This window comes from Dermacentor variabilis, chromosome 1 (genome assembly GCF_050947875.1).
Source record: "Dermacentor variabilis isolate Ectoservices chromosome 1, ASM5094787v1, whole genome shotgun sequence".
In the NCBI taxonomy this organism is placed as follows: domain Eukaryota; kingdom Metazoa; phylum Arthropoda; class Arachnida; order Ixodida; family Ixodidae; genus Dermacentor; species Dermacentor variabilis.
The window spans coordinates 81,864,658-81,880,689 of NC_134568.1; the positions used below are offsets into that span (position 1 = coordinate 81,864,658).

Consider the following 16,032-nt stretch of genomic DNA (forward strand, 5'->3'; position numbering starts at 1 on the left):
TGCATATGCCATCACTGCCCTTTACTGCTGTCAGTGAGTAAAACAGTGCAATGACAGAGGGTGCTATGGTTTTTTGCAAAGAACTCAAATGCTTGGTCATGGATAAACCGAGTCGTGGAGTTGGATTCGCCGCTGCAGCTGCTCTTGGCCAAGTGGCGTCGACTGTTCAGGCAGCCCGAAACATCACATGGACATGGCATGCTCTGCTACTTGCAGTTTGTGCAGTTTTCACGAGCCAGCAAAACCAGTGCAGCACTATGTGATAACGAAACTACTGCAATGCGAACCTTTTGACCACCCACATCGTTGTCAAACATCGCATCAATGAGGTCTTTATTCTATAAATCAAATAAAACTGGTCAAGTAGCATTTTTTCTATCTTATATTGCAATGCAATAATCTTTTTATTCTCAGTGGTTGAGTACTAGCCACAGAATTACAATGGGGAGTGCCTATGTCATCGGGCTAGTAGCCTCAATTTCTCGATTACTAAAGCATTGTTCATGATAATATTGATGTCATAGACATTCTTGAGCATTAATCTATATCTTTAGCTTGACTTAATATTTGCCTTTGGTGTCCGTTTAAAGGGTGTTGAACCGAAAAAAAGTACCTGTTTAGTACTTCTTAAACATACTCCAACTTACTTCTGGGTCAAGTCTGCATGAGTAGACCCATGAATGAGTTTGCCGACCTATGGTCACTTGTATTAGTAGTGATTCAAGCAGCAGTCTTATTGCCACATTTTTGTCTTTTATGATAATTGAAACATTGTCCCAGTTGATAAGATTGCCCTTGTGCATGTACTCTGCAAGTGCATTAGACACATAACGACCATTGTTTACATCACCTTTGTTTTCTTTAAATAATTGTGTGAAATTTACAGCTTTTGCAAATATAAAACAAGTTGTAGTGCTTGCAGGGTATAATGTAAACAACTTCCAAGAAATTGTTGTCTGCTAGGCAGTCCCTTACATTTGCAATGTTGTTACGGAGCTTGTTAGATTGCATGTGTGCAACACAGAAGTCGTACATTGAAAAAAAAAAAAAAAGAGCACTAGACAGTGTTTCATTTATGGAGGGAACATATGGAATCTGCTTGAACCTTTTTGGTACAGCTGGATTCACATGATAGGATGAATAGCTAAATCAGACAGCATACGAGTGTGATTTGTCTGAGCTTCAACGAATTCCGCTGCTAAGCTCTTCCACATTCACATTCACATTCTGTTCACAATGTTCACTGGCTTGATTAAGTGGCACTGAGCCACATCATGCTTGTCCTTGGACTGAATCAGCGATTCGTTCCTTTGTGTGAATCGAGCTTAAACACTAGTCCTTTAGTTTGAGATCTAGCGCGTGCATTTCAATCTTGGTGATAAAAGAAGCTGGGTGAATGTTTACAGATAGTTCTCAGCTAATGAGCTGCAGCTCTTCTTGTCTCGCTTTTTAATTGTAGCATGTGCGCATCGCATGGGTTACAAGGGACAACACAACAGATGTTTTGTGCACATCTGGGTTATAGGCCACAGAGTCACGATAGCGACTGATATGAGTTTTCTTCTGGTGAACAGAAAAGGACAAACTGCTGTCAGAATGGCACATAAGCACATCGAGAAAGGGCATTTTCCCCATCATCTTCTAGTTTACTGGCAAACTGTAAGGGTCGTCACATGTACAAATGCAGTCATGTGGTCAACTGGCACATGTAAAATATTGCAAAAGAAAAGAATGTGACAAGTGGCTTCTGCTCAGATCACTACTAATGCAGGTGACACCTAAATTTATCAACTGGATGAATGGTACCATGCCACAGGTTTATCTTTGCTCACTATGTCATGTGCTATGTATATAAACTGACCACAACATTATGCCCACTGCATTGTGAACAAACCTGTATGAGTTCTGAAACATAGAATAGTAATGTTGATTTGGTCAGTGACCTTAATTTTTCCATTTTTTGTAACATGCTACCTGACCAGAGCAGCTTTTGTCGAAGCCATGGAGTATGTCTACTACAAAAAGGCATCTCCTCGAGAATCCGTTTCAATGAAAAGCTTTTGCATGCATCTTGTGTGAATGAAGTTATTGGCAATCAGATTCTGCCATTGCCACACCCTACAGAGCCTTCCCCTCCTCTTTATCATTCAAACTGCACTTGAAGCTGGTCCAGCATGCCCACGGGAAATGATGCCTGCCGTGCTATGCCAATCATGGCATGGCATTTTGTACCAGCTGTGGGGATTCAGGCTAATGTGTCCGGTACCGGTTAGTCAAGGTGACATGTAGCTCATCCCCGCTTCACAACAAATGCACAACTCCACGCAAAAGGGCGACGACTGACCTTGTCATTGCCCGGCAGGAGCCACCAGTCTGTGAGTGCAAAAATAATTTTTTTAGCCCAACTGCATCACGATTAAAAAAAAGGGGGGGGGGGCAGAAAGAAAAGAAAAAGAAAAAAAGTGCACTTAGCTACCTATACGGTTAAAGGTACTGTGAACAGTTAGGACATACAACAGAACTAGAACTTCCACAAAAATGCAACAGAACACAGAAAAGAAAAATGTGCAAATTCGCTTTCAGAAATTATAAAAGGAAATGTTGTTGAGTTATTACTATCCTGTAAAACAAAGCAAAAGTCTGGACATTTGCCCATCCCAACTGGGTGAAGTTGGGAAACAGGATATTTAGTAAACAGTAAGGACTGTCCTGCTAAGTTCGGGACAGTTGGCAACTCTATCCTCGGGCAGTATTTGTACGTGCAGCGCACGGCATAATGTGAGCCACCCGCGCAAGCCGCAGGCTCCAAATGGCGCTGGCACCAGTGGCTCTGAGGAATGTAGCCTATCCAAAATAATGCTGGGATGGTGTGGCCCCTGCGATTTCATGGGCAAATGGCCCCAGTCGTACATGAACCGGTGTTGGAGGTCCAAGGGGGTCCTCACAAAGCAGGACCATGAGATTGTGCTGTGAAGCTCTGCATCACTCCACCTGATATGCTATAGTATCAGTACGATGGGATCATTTTCCACTACCAGATTGTGCCATCGCATTGTCAGTCATAGGATTTTTCTGCGTTTGCTTTTGCTGGGGAGGCACTACTTAGTCATGTTTCAAAAAAGTTCCATCCATCAGTCTCTATGTTCTAAAGTGTGGAAGTGCACTCACACAATAATAACTTAAGGATATCCAGGAGCTGAAAGAAATAACAGGCAGCATTTTGTACAAAACTGAAGACTTCCTGCTGTAAGTACAGGAGTAACACTAGGCTCAGATATTCACGGTATTATTGTCTGGTGACAAAAGCATGATTATTTTATATGTTCGGTAAGCTCAACAGAATGGTAGGGCTCCTTCAATTTGCTTCAGGAAATTATGGCTGGAGCTTATATGTTCTTATGCCTTTATCAGGGAATTCTAAGTAAGAGTGCATTTGGTAATTGTTTTTGTGCCGACCTCGCATGCCGACCTCGCATGTCGGCATGAGCCTCAACAAGAGTAGCTTTTGAGCCCTTAAACATGCTTCTATTTGCCTAATGGAGTCTGCTACAAGGAAGAGGTGCCTTAGAAACTCAGTTTCTTTACTAAAGCTAGGATTATGCACAGTTTGGGTCACAAAGTTTGAAATGCTGTGGAGACCATTCTTGACAATGCCTCCAGCAGAAGTGCGAAATTCTACAGACTCTCACAAGTACCAGAAAACAAAAATGAGTTCGAAATTGAAGGAGTAGCTTTTAAACTAAACTCTGGATGGTGTCATTTGTTGAAAAGCTGTCAAGTCAATATTTGGCAAGGCTTAGAACCATTAACCGCATTGATATACAAAGCAATGGACATTGGCTCACAGAGATCACACGGATGTGGTACTTTTGGGCAGCATGTACTTATTCTTCTGTAGGAATCGAACTCACAGCAAAAACAGCATTGTTTTCTCCTGCACTGCACTCTGATGCATTTTGTTTACACTATCAATACACAGGATGGCTTTCTATACAAATTTTTTATAAGAAAGCAATGAGCATAGTGAATGTGGCTTTTTTTTTTTCTTGGAGAAGAGTTTCTAGGCAAGGTGGACATACTTTTCTGCTAATAATGTGAGTTTCAGAAGACTAATTAACAAATTGGTAACAATATTTTTTATTAGAGCTTTGGGGGCAGTTGTTTATATTGCAGATTTGGGGGCAATGACCGAAACGAGAACAAGTTGAAAGCAGGAGCCACCGTTTTGACAAGTGGACTTTTCTTCTTCAAGGCAACATATCCTTTCCTCGCCACAGTATGGCAAGGAAAGCATATGTTGCCATGAAGAAGACAAGTCCACTTGTCAAAATGTTGGCTCCTGCTTTCACCTTGTTCTCGTTTTGCTTATCGTCTTGAATTTCCATCTCCCGCCTTCCCCATGTTTTCCCTAAATTTGAGGGCAGTCATATTTCAATGCACCTGCATTTTTTTTTAATCTTGAAAATTTAACCTAATTCAAGATAATCACCGTAAAATTTCAACGCTCATTCCAGGCAAAATTGAAAGCGAGCACACCCCACTGCTATGGTAGATAGAAATACCTTATGACGAAGTGTGTGAGTCATGGAATGCTGCAGCAAATACTGGCATGCCACGTCGCAGCAGATGCTTGCTGGGCAAAATATGCCTTGTCAGTAATTGTCATGACTGGCCACGACGTTTAGTTTCAAACTTTGTCGCACATTTCATCACAAGGCGTTTCTGTCTGATATGATGGCAGGACAGCCTTTTCTGCGCTCCCAGCACACTTAGTTTTGGTATTGCCTAGAATTAGCATTGTAATTCATTGAATATCTCCATTAGGTAAGATTTTCAAGATATAAAAAAAACACCCGCCATGGTGGTTTAGCGGCTACAGTGTTTAACTGCCATGCATCAGGTTGCGGGATCGAATCCTGGCCTTGACGGCTGCATTTCAGAGGGGGTGAAACGCAAAAACACCCATGTCCCATGCATTGAGGGCAGACTAAAAATCGTCTGGTGGTCAAAATTAAGCCGGAGTCCCTTACTACGGCGTGCCTGATAATCAAATCATGGTTTTGGCACAGAAAACCCCAGAATTCAATTCGAGATCTAAAAAAATATAAGGGTGCATTAAAATGAAACTGCCATCAAATCTGCCATATGAACGACTGCCCCAGACAGACAGACCGACAAAGAACGACTGCCCCAAGGTTCTGATAAAAAGTTAATCAACATATTTCGATTAGCTTTCTGAAACTCTCTCCATTGGTGGCAGAGTATGTCCACCTTGCCTAGGAACTCCTCTGCAAGAATGCCACTTGGCTACGCTCTTAGCATTTTTATTAAAAATGTGCATGGTGTTGAAAAGCACTGGGGTACTGGATTGCCAGGAGCTAAGTGTAAATGAACACATTTTATACCCCTGTCACACAAGCATACTTAAGTGCACTTTGAGTGAGTGCACTTCACCGCTAATGTCATTTGCAGGCTGGCATACGGGAACGCTTAGTGACACTTACTGCAGAGCACACTTGTCGGTGAGTGTGTTCGGCAAACACAGTTCACTTTGGTGAAGTGTGTAACCTCATTAGCAGTGAGTAAAATATAAGTAATATTGAAAACAGAGTCAGGAGTAATTTTTAATAACATTTTTTAAATATTGCTAACATTACAAGATAACAAATTGTGCCACAGCAAAAAAAAAAAAAAAAAAAAAACCCACACACACACACAACTGCAATAAACTACTCTCGCTCTCGGGCTGTTCACAAATACATGCTTTGCCTTCTGACTCCTGATCGCCATCATCACCAATTTGAAAGAAAACTTTTCTTACTCGTGTAGCAGCACGCTGAAGTACACTTGCTCAAAGCGCACTTCAGTTTGCCCGTGTGACAGGGGTATTAAGATGGGATGTGAGCTTGAATTGAGATTAGGTCATACTATGTATGTTGCTGCTGCTACTACTTCAGCAGTTATGATTGCCACAACTGTTACTTTTGTAATACACCTATCTTTGAGCTTTAGTTTTTGTCAATAAGAGCTGAAAATTGGAGTTTCAGAAAGATGTTGAAACTCGCATCACATGTATTTGTTTCCTTTCAACATGTGTGGTGGTGCAGCATTTCTTACCAGCACACGACTAGGAGACGAGCTTTCCCTGCCAAGCATGAACCTAAGTACAGTGGCCACTTCAGGTGCTCTCACTCCAGGAAAAGTTTTGGCTCACCAGACTCAGTCAGGTAAATTATGATTCCTATTAAACAATCATGAATGAGTGCAAGAATGAAAGAATAGGCTGTGAAAAATGAATTCTTGAAGGAAAGCTTTACAGTTTCCTTTAATATAGCCTGTATATATATATATATATATGAAGTGGATGCAGCTTGCTTGTTACAGTCTGTTTCACTTTGCACTGCTTTTGCTGGGCTCATTCAGCATTATTGTACTTGCATCACTCTGTGATCCATTGTTCCACATCTATTTGAATGGCTCACAGGCAACTGCTCCTGAACTAATAATTGTCTTCTCCTATTGAGTAATGCTTACCATATTTACACATATCTAACCTGCATCTTAAAAAAAAAAAAAAACAAATGGGCCCAAAAATTGGTTGCAAGTTACAATTGTACACGAAACTTACACCGCATCCGCACCGTTGGCAACAGCCTATCGTCAGCTGTCAGACGCAGCGTCATTGCAGTCATGAGAAGGCGGCAGAACACGTTTTCTTCTGGGTTCATTTTGTAATCGATTACGATCACTTTCGGAGATACTACTATCACATACGTGAGGTTTCGCGCGACTCGGCACCGGATGCGCCGGTATATATGGCAACCAGCGTTTCTGGTGCTGTGCAAAGCTGGCTATCTGCACAGAGAGCGAGCAACACTCGCAGCTGCATATTTCGACAAGTGCGATGCAGAGTCACGTAAAAATTTGTGAAAGTAGTATAGTACTCTAAAAAGGATTGCTCGAAAATACCGCTAGTCAATTCCCTGAGAGATCAAAACAGGGAGTATTTGACATTTTTCATTTTTCTGATAATTATGTACATTATGCACACGTGACTGAATATTGCTGAACTGCTACTTGTTTTTGAAGAAAGCTATTAGCAAATGGGCAAAAAATCATCGAAGGTCATGGGACGACAACAGTATTGCGAGATGTGCTTTTTCCTAAATTCGCGACAATGCTTAAGGCCACGCAAGTATAGTATAGCAATTATCTTTACTGCCAGTGCAAATAGAAGTAAAGGGCAAGTAGCTCACGGCATTTTCTGGATTTGAGAACAATAACTTCTTTTTTAATTCTCAAAAATGCTACATTGTTCAAACATGATCATTGGGACTCTGTTCCTGCTTCTCTGTACATCCCAGCTTGTTGTGATTTACAGTAGAGATAGTCCTTTGGTGGATGCCGAACCTATGCATTTTTATTCTGCTAATTATTAAAGTAATTTTTTAACTCAAACATAAAAATTTTTTTTAAGAATGTCACAATATTGAAAAATGTCTATAATCCTCCCCCCCTCTAAATTTCATTCAAAGTCACCCACATTGTTCTCTGAGGACTGCAAAATATTAGGAAAAACATGTTGCATCTTTTTTATCGAAACAAAGTTACAAATGTTCGACTGCAGTAGAAGCTTGTTAATTCGAATTCTGCGGGGATGCTACAAAAACCTGAATTATATAAAATTCGAAATAATAAGAGTTAGAAGAAAAAAATTGCTTGGTTAGGGCACGTATATAGTCGGACGCAGTGCTCGCGTGCGCACGCATGCTACGTCATGTTGGTGAGGGCAACATATATATTTAGAAGCACTGGCGCAGCCAACGTAACCGGACGCGGTCAATGCGATCCGACGTGCCCGACATCGAGATGGCTCTTGCTCCATCCGTGCGTTCGTCGCGCCGACCCACTATGCATGGCGTGGAGAAAAAAAGGTGTCCACGCTGCTTCGTCGACAGTCGCAGACAGCCGTTCAAAGCGGCGCGCGGGTTGAAGATCGTTCTGCACATGCTTCAAAGAGAGCAGCGCTCCCAGGTATGGCATGCGCATCTAGAGAAGACGGCATTTCAGTTGGAGCAGTGCAAGCGGTGTAGCTTGACTGGCCGCAAGTAATTCGCGCTGAAAATGTAGACGCGCCTTTACACCACCGACGCTTGCCGCAGAAACAAGAACTGTGCTCTAAAATACACTCGTGAAACGCCTCAACCTGCTGCAATGTTGGTCTCTGTTGTACTTTCGTAGCTGCGCTGGCTGCACACTGCTATAGGTGGCGTCCAAACATGTATTGAATAATAGCCATGGATCTTTCCTTTGAATAATAGCCATGAATCTCAAAGGCCGTGCTTTTTGGTACTTCGAGCACTGATAAACGTCACGGCCACCATTTTGTAGAGATTACCTGTTGCCGCTTCTCGGCAGAACACCTCATAGAGAAAGAGCATAGCCTCCAAGATGTAAAATGAAAAAGAAAGAAAAAGGAAAAAACACGCAGTGCCACATCCGCATTTTTATCTTGAAGTTCTTGAGAGAGGGAGCGAACTGACCTGCAACAAAGGAGTTGGCTATGCTATGCCATGCCTGGCCTGGTGCAAACGCGTCTCTCTCCAGTCGGGCCTAAACAAAGGGCGGCAGATGGAAAGAGCAAAGCTGCATGGCTTGCGCGTTGACACCAGCGTCGCCAACGTGCTCCTGCGCCTAGCATAATTATGCAGAGTTTGAATTATCGGTGACGGTGCGGATTTCAGTGTGAATTAGCAGGATGTGTTGCATATTACTTTCAATACATTGCTGGATGGACGGACCGTGGCAGCTACTTCGAATTATCCAAAAGTTCAAATTAATGAGTTGTGAGTGAACTAACTTTTACTGTAGTGTTTCGAGAAAGTGGTCCATAATGCAGAAATGAGCATCTCTTGCAATAAGATAATACAGGGACACACCTCCTTCTCTTTTGAGCCTTGCTCAATGGCAGGAATGTGGTATTTGCGGTCGGTGGAAAATATTTTCGGAAACAAAATGAACTGTTTGAACAAAATGCACTCGCATAGTTCGTGACCAGTACAGCATCCGATATTCCTCGTCAACAGGCAGCACCCCCAATGGCGGCTTTCCTTTCCTTCATCTGTTTGCATGGAAAGAAATTAGTGTCTTGAATGCCAACGAATGTATTCACTCAAATGCATGTGTTTTGTTCTCACCCTCTTCCAAAATTAAAAAGTCGTTATGAATGGCAAGAATAATTTGTGTTCCCGGATAAGTCGGTGAGAGCGTTGGTTTAGTTCAAACAAAAGTTTTCACTTTGCACCAGATGCGTTTAACCAGAGTTTAAAAATATTAGATTATGTGAAGTTAGGTGGCAGCAGTTTTGGCCACAGATAAAACACATTTAGAACAAGTTGCGTCTGATCTGCTTAGCCAAATATGCTGTGCATGGATGCCTTGCACATGGGTCATGAGTTCCCACTCCTTCCTTTTTTCAATACGGAAGCACTCAATCTCGCTTGCAAGTGCATGAATCAGCTGGGTGTTCCGTGCTTGCCTTGCAGTTATTGAAAATAACTGAAACTGTGTGTAGTTGTTCTGGTGGTTACAACACAGGTGAAAAGTGAAATTTTTTTTGTGTGTGCCAGTGGTAAGATTGAATCTCATTTGAAACAGTGGCAGTTCAGTTTTCTGCAAAGTCGAAAATGAAGAACGAGGGATGCTTGCCGCTGGCATTGTTTTACTTCACGAATGGCCGCAGCTTGTGTCCGCCGCACATACTACTAGTCGTGTGGAACCCACTTGGAGATCCACTTAGCTATTTCTTTCACAAACGAAGTCGGCTGCGATGTTTTCTTTACAGTGTCTCCATATTCCCACACTGCAATGTGACCTCAGCCCCGTGTGGGGCCCCCAATGTTTTTGTTGTTATTCCATCACTCATACAACACAGTTGAGTCACCTAGATAGCATTTCACTGTTGTTGAGGTGTAGACATGCAGTTCTTTCATGTCCTCGATGGTATAGGCATCACCCATCAAACTTTTTAGTGCAGATACAGAGCTCTGTGTTGGCACAATACACACAAAGGCACACTTCTTGTTCGGGAACAAGTGGGACTCACTTCGGACGAAGCAAATAAAACTTCACCGCCATTAAAATGTCCGGATTAGCCACCTTGAACACACAGTATGCCTCTCGTATTGAGCAAGTCATAAATATTCTGGACACGTGCTGCTTTTCACTTCAACAACAACACGCATAATGTCTTTCCTGTTTGGGCTCTGTTCGTGAGCACCTGTACTCATCTTATCTTTTGTGTAGTATTCCATAGTAGTCTGCAGATCTTAAGGGCTTAAACGAGATCGCTGTAGTGGAGCTAGGGCTGTCTACATGCTGTGCTTCTCATGCCAGCTTCATGCCTGTACTTTGATAAACTTGGCATGATAGTGACAGTGACAAGAACTTTATTAGAGTGTCCTGAGGAACTTGATTGGGGGGAACCGAAGGCTCCACAGTCAAGTTGGTGGCTCATGACGAATTGGATTTTTCGTGGACCAAGATCGCTGGCAACAGCGTCAACAATTGTAGGCACTCTTGATAAGATGAAGATACTTCGTAGGCTTTCCTCAAGTTTCCTAACCATGCAGGGCAGTCATCACAGTTGCTCCTTGAGGGTTCCTTTGCTATCGGTTCTCCCAAAAAGAGTGCTAACCCCTAATTGAATGTTGACTGCAACAGCGTTTTCGATTTTGCTCTGCTTTCTTTTTGCATAAGCTTTTCTGAGGAGCACAATTGGGTGACCTCACGGGTGAAATGTCAGTGAACTTCATGTACCTGTTCAGTTCACTGACTGCCTCTTCCTCAGGGATGAAAGCTTTGCCGGTATCGCCAGATTTCATGAAGGCTAAGACCAAATCCTTGTGCCGCTTGAAACAGTGTTGACAGACCTGATCTCCATCTCTGAGTGGATGTGCACCTTGATGCAATTCCTTCCGCAACATAGAGGCACCATTACCTTCAACACTTCGTAAATTTCACTGGAACGGAATTTTCTTGTGCACCATAAGGTAGTTTGCACAAAAAACTTGGTCGTTGTTGTAAGGCCTAGCCATAGCTGCTTTCCAAGTGCAGGACGGTCACAGAACCAAAATCAAGGGTGCTTTTGAAGCCTAAGTGCTCTGTCCTGTCCTGGCAACATCATTGGTTTGTTTATACAGTCAGCTCTCGTTACAACGGACCCTGATAATCTGACAAAAAATGCCCGTTTTATTCGAAGTCCGTTTTACGCCTCACTTCCGAAACTTTCGTCACTATGTCTAATAACTTTATTGCAAAGAGTGAGTGACAAATGTCAAAAGTATAAAAAATCAAGCAGTCACAGTTTCGCTCGAAAGGTGAAGCATCGATTGCAGTAGCAAATTAAGCAAGATAAGCATGGCAGCAGCAGCGAGCGAATTGACCTTCGTGCTGTCTCTCACTTCAACGCGAACTAAATGTTGGAAGCACAGCGCATACGAAGCTACCAGCACTGGCCGCACTTTGTCCACATCGCAGATTGCTTTGAAGATGAGGCCCATGTGGGCGTGCACTGTGTCCACATCGCAGATTGCTTGCAAGATACAGCGGCTGTGCCGTAAGCAGCAGCCGCCGGAGTATCGCTCCCCCCTCTCTCCTTCGCCTCTGCCCCATGCCTCGGGCGCGCAAGAAGACGGCACGCTTCCGCCCCACCTTCCTGCCTCGCCCATGCGATATTGAGCCGGGATAGTCGGCTGACCATCGCAGTTCAGTTGGCAGCCCCTGTCTACATGGCAAAAGCCCATTTTATATGCCGATTTTAACAAAAGTTGCCGCTTATTTCGTTCGCTGTAGTCGATAGTCTGTTGTAGCGCGGTCCATTAAAAGCGAACTTCGTTGCATTAATAAAATAGGTAGAGCAAACTAAGGTTGAAATATAGTCCATTATATCCGAAAGTCTGTTGTATGTAGGTCCGTTGTAATGAGCGTAGACTGTATACAATAGCTGAGGCACTGCGCTCCACTCTCGCTCACTGCTTGTCGCTGTAACTGAAGCGGCTGTAACCGGTAACCTGAACTGTGGTGGCTAAAAGGGGGCAGTGTGATGGGCGGGAGCCGACGGGTGTGCAGAGGAGCGATGAAAGTTGTAGATAGCGCTACTTGCAGCTGGTGTGCAGATTTCGTGGCTTTTGAAGGGGGCGGCACACGGCAGCTAGCACGTGCGGGGCATTTACATTGCGTTGCGTTTGAATCTTTAATATAATATGCAGTGCAAGCATCATGAAGTGTTTGCAACTCAGAGATGAATTATTAAGAACGGTGGCACTTCTTTGGAGAGCAGAGAATGGAAAGATGCATTATTTGCAACACTGGAACGTGCAGCTGATATTTAGCCATGCAATTTAAAAAAGGAGGAAGATAACATTTGAAGGCCACTCTGGACGAGTTGGTTTTTACTAAATGGCTTGATGTTAGTGCAAGCGAACATGAACCATGAACACAAACAACCTGAAATGCTGCCTTTCATATTTTTTTCATTCGCTCGTCGGCCGCAAATATAGTCATTGGTCACAAAGAAAATTGTACATGCAAACAGACAAGAACAACGCTGGGGCTGCGTGCAATGAACCGAGGGATAACATTACCATGTCGTTCAGTTCATTCTCCATGTCCGCATGTGCCAGCAACATGTGCTTTAAAATGCTCTAGCTTTGTAAAAAAAAAAGTTACGTACATATGTTGGTACTTTGGTGAACCTCAACATGCGCTAAATATTTTCCATCACTGCTTTTGTTGTACAGCTAGGTCCACAAGACGAGAGGAAACACTTTATTACATAGTACAGTAATCCACATGCGCACATCAGACCGCGCTAAGCAGTTGGCTCCACTTTGCTCTTCTTGACGTCAAATGTTTCTGGTGCTCCCGTTAAAGAGCCTTGTCCTTGTTCAAAGATTTTGGGAAAAAGTACAGCCTAGTTAACACCACAAACTACATAATTTTTGCAGTGAACACTTTGCCATAGAGCTCGCACCCGGCTTGGCGAAGTTTAATGTTGAACTGCTCAAGAACTGTATAAAATCATGCACACTGAAAGCATAAAGCTTCTCTGTTGAAAAAAAAAGTGAATGCCTTCTCTAGCACTTTAATGAGCTCCAGGGTACAGCAGGCCTCCCCTGATAAATTTTTGAGTGAATGCGCTGTCTGCATTGCAATCAGCTACTTCTCTGGTGACTACAAGGTCACAAGCACAATGTTTGCAAGAAATTTTGCCACCAAACTAGACTATACAAAACATGTTCCCGCTTTCGACGCAATGAGTGCACGCCGTATTATGTAATACATAGCGCAGAAACAGCACAATATCACGCACTGCGCATCTCAAAATATTTACAGTGGCATATGTGCGATGCTTCCCAGCTTCCAAGTGATTGCGATTGATGTGCGAAGAAGCGTGGTCTCCACACGTAAGCTTGCCCGGCAGACCTCGCTGGCACTACACTGGCAAGGGCCACAGGGCAGCTTGTCCTTGCACACCAGCGCGCTTCAGCGCTTCTAGCAGCACCGGGAAATTTCATCACTAATCACGCCTCTCCCTCGCACGGTGCAGATACACCGCCCGTCACACTGCCCCCTTCTAGCCACCATACCTGAACCATGCCTGAAACCAAGCAGAGTGCAGGCATCCGAGCTGGCGCTATGACACGGCTAAATGCCTCGCCTTCAGCGTGTCTGATGCCACGTCGCATGCCGAATTGTACTGTGTGTGTTCTACTTTTGTTGTGCACGAGGCGTCCAGTCCGCCACTACAGCACGGCAAAACTTCTCGAATCCGGCTGTCTTTCCATCGCGTCGGACACTGTATTGGACGCCAAATTATACCATGTGTCTCCTAGTTTTGTTGCATGCTGAGCATCTCATTCGGTGCTACAGCACACCAAAATATTCAGGATCCAGGTACCATTCTGGCACGTCGAACACCATGCCAAACACCAAGCCATATATGTGTTGAGCACGCCAATGGACGCACCACTAGTAGCGACTTTGCTACGGAAGTGTACTCGGGAATGAGGCAGCCGTCCCCGGTAGATGTCTGCCTCGCTACTCGTGCATCTGTTTGATTCACATTTTATGGAGTGAAATAAGCAATACCTGTTACGTGTATGGTGGCCGAAGCTTCAAGGCATGTCGAAAAACAATTATTGTGTGATGGGGTGCTCAAATATCTACAAAAACTTACCGGCGACATGGTTCTACTCATTCCCTGCAAGGCTTCATGTGCAGTAGTGACAGCAGCAATGGATCACCGCTGTTCGGGGATAAACTTCTTGTTCCAATGCTTTCTTTCTGTCATCTCGGTGTTTGTTGCGCTTGATGACGTTTACACAGGTAAGCGACAGTTAATCATGACATACCCTTGTTCTAGTTTGGTTTGTCTGCCGTACAGCATGTGGGTTATAGGCATTTGGCTTATGCTCGGAATGCTGCCTGCCACTTCTACCATTTGCCGCTTCTTTGCAATTGCTGGGGTGCATGACTGTACGAGCATATCGCGGTGTGTGTGCTAAAGCAGCTGCTGCATCTAAGCACTGATTTTGGTGGTTTTATGAGGGCCATTAAATCATCGCTTCTCCTGTCTCGCAGTTCATGTTTTGGGATTTATTTTCCATGCAGCTTTGCAAATGTTGAATTGTTGTTGATTTTTTAAGTCTGAGGTTTTCTCCTTGCATTGCTTGTATCGCGCTGTGTTTTATCAGAATGATTACTGGCAAGTGCTTTTTTAATGGCATGATTCTTATCACCTGAGGACATCTTCAATATTGTGGTTACTTGGAGAATGATTTAGTAAAGAGCTAGTTCGGGGCAAGGATTGCTGTCAGCTGCTGCATATCATATAATATTTCTGTTCGATTTTCGCTGAAAAAAATTGCATCATATTTATGAAGTCATTAAAGCTTGCTGCTGTCCAAGCAGACTTCCCACGCAGAGTGCTTTGCTTGTTTCACAGCTGAGTGCCTTTTTCGTGTGCATCTTGTAGTCATTTTAATTTTTTGTTAATACCTTCTTAAGCGTATGCGTGCAAGGTTTGTGCCGCAAAAGATTAAACCCGCCCTTGCCGCCAGTGCTGCTTGTCCTTTAAATGTACAAGCTTCTCTCTTCAGTAACATTCGTAAAAAAAAATACTCAAAAGCTGGTAAGACATTTAGCTTTGTACGTTTCCAAGCAGGTCACCAAGAGGATTTTAAATTGAGAAAACGCTAGTGGAAAGGGCATTTCATTAACATCCGTGCTTGTGTTCACCTGTGCTTTTTGTTACTTTATTGACAATGATATGCATTTTCATTACCAATTTCATAATTGCTCTTCATTAGGTGATTTTCACGGCTGCTATTTGGCGATGTTACAAGTATTCCAACAGTAGAAAGATCACTCCTATGTGTACCAGCATCACGCTGTGCAGAGTCGCTTAACATATAAGTGTGTACCAACGATGTGGGCTTATTATTGGGGTACAGAAACAGTAATGCAGCAAGGGTAGAATAAAAAAAAAAGTTGGTTTCGCCCGAAAAGCAAAGCATCTATTGCGATAGCAAATTATTAGACAGCTATACGAAGGAAGGATAGTAGTTTTAGCGGCCGTATGAACTTGGAAACATTCGCTTGTTAACTGAATTAACAAGGATGGTGTCAGCACGCACAAGCAAACATGAAGACATCACACTCGATGAGTCAGACACTCGCAGCAGCAGCGTGCAAAGTGATCTTCGTGCAGTCTATTGCTTCAACACAAGAGTGGCGAGAAAACAGCAAATACAAAGGTGTGAGCAGTCTGCAGATTCCTTTCAAGATATGGTGCGTGCTACCGTGCCAAGTATGCACTTGTTGGCAGAGTCAAGCTGCCCCTCCCCTACCCCCCCCCCTCCACACACACTGCCTCCCCGCTTTCCTCCATATATAGCGCATGAAATTGAGCCACGATCATGGGTTCCCTTTGCGCCCGGTCGCGAAATGCGCAGTTCCTGCCGGAGCACA

At 43.6% G+C, this 16,032-nt stretch overlaps 1 protein-coding gene across 3 annotated transcripts in view; it reads left to right on the plus strand.

Moving 5' to 3' along the window:
* The window catches only part of LOC142579953 (uncharacterized), a 233,143-nt gene that overhangs the window by 91,044 nt on the left and 126,067 nt on the right, over nucleotides 1-16,032 (plus strand). For all 3 annotated transcript variants that reach the window (XM_075690640.1, XM_075690649.1, XM_075690656.1), the window contains one exon: nucleotides 6,108-6,227. In XM_075690640.1, coding sequence (XP_075546755.1) covers nucleotides 6,108-6,227 — 120 coding nt within the window. The remainder of the gene's footprint in view (nucleotides 1-6,107; nucleotides 6,228-16,032) is intronic.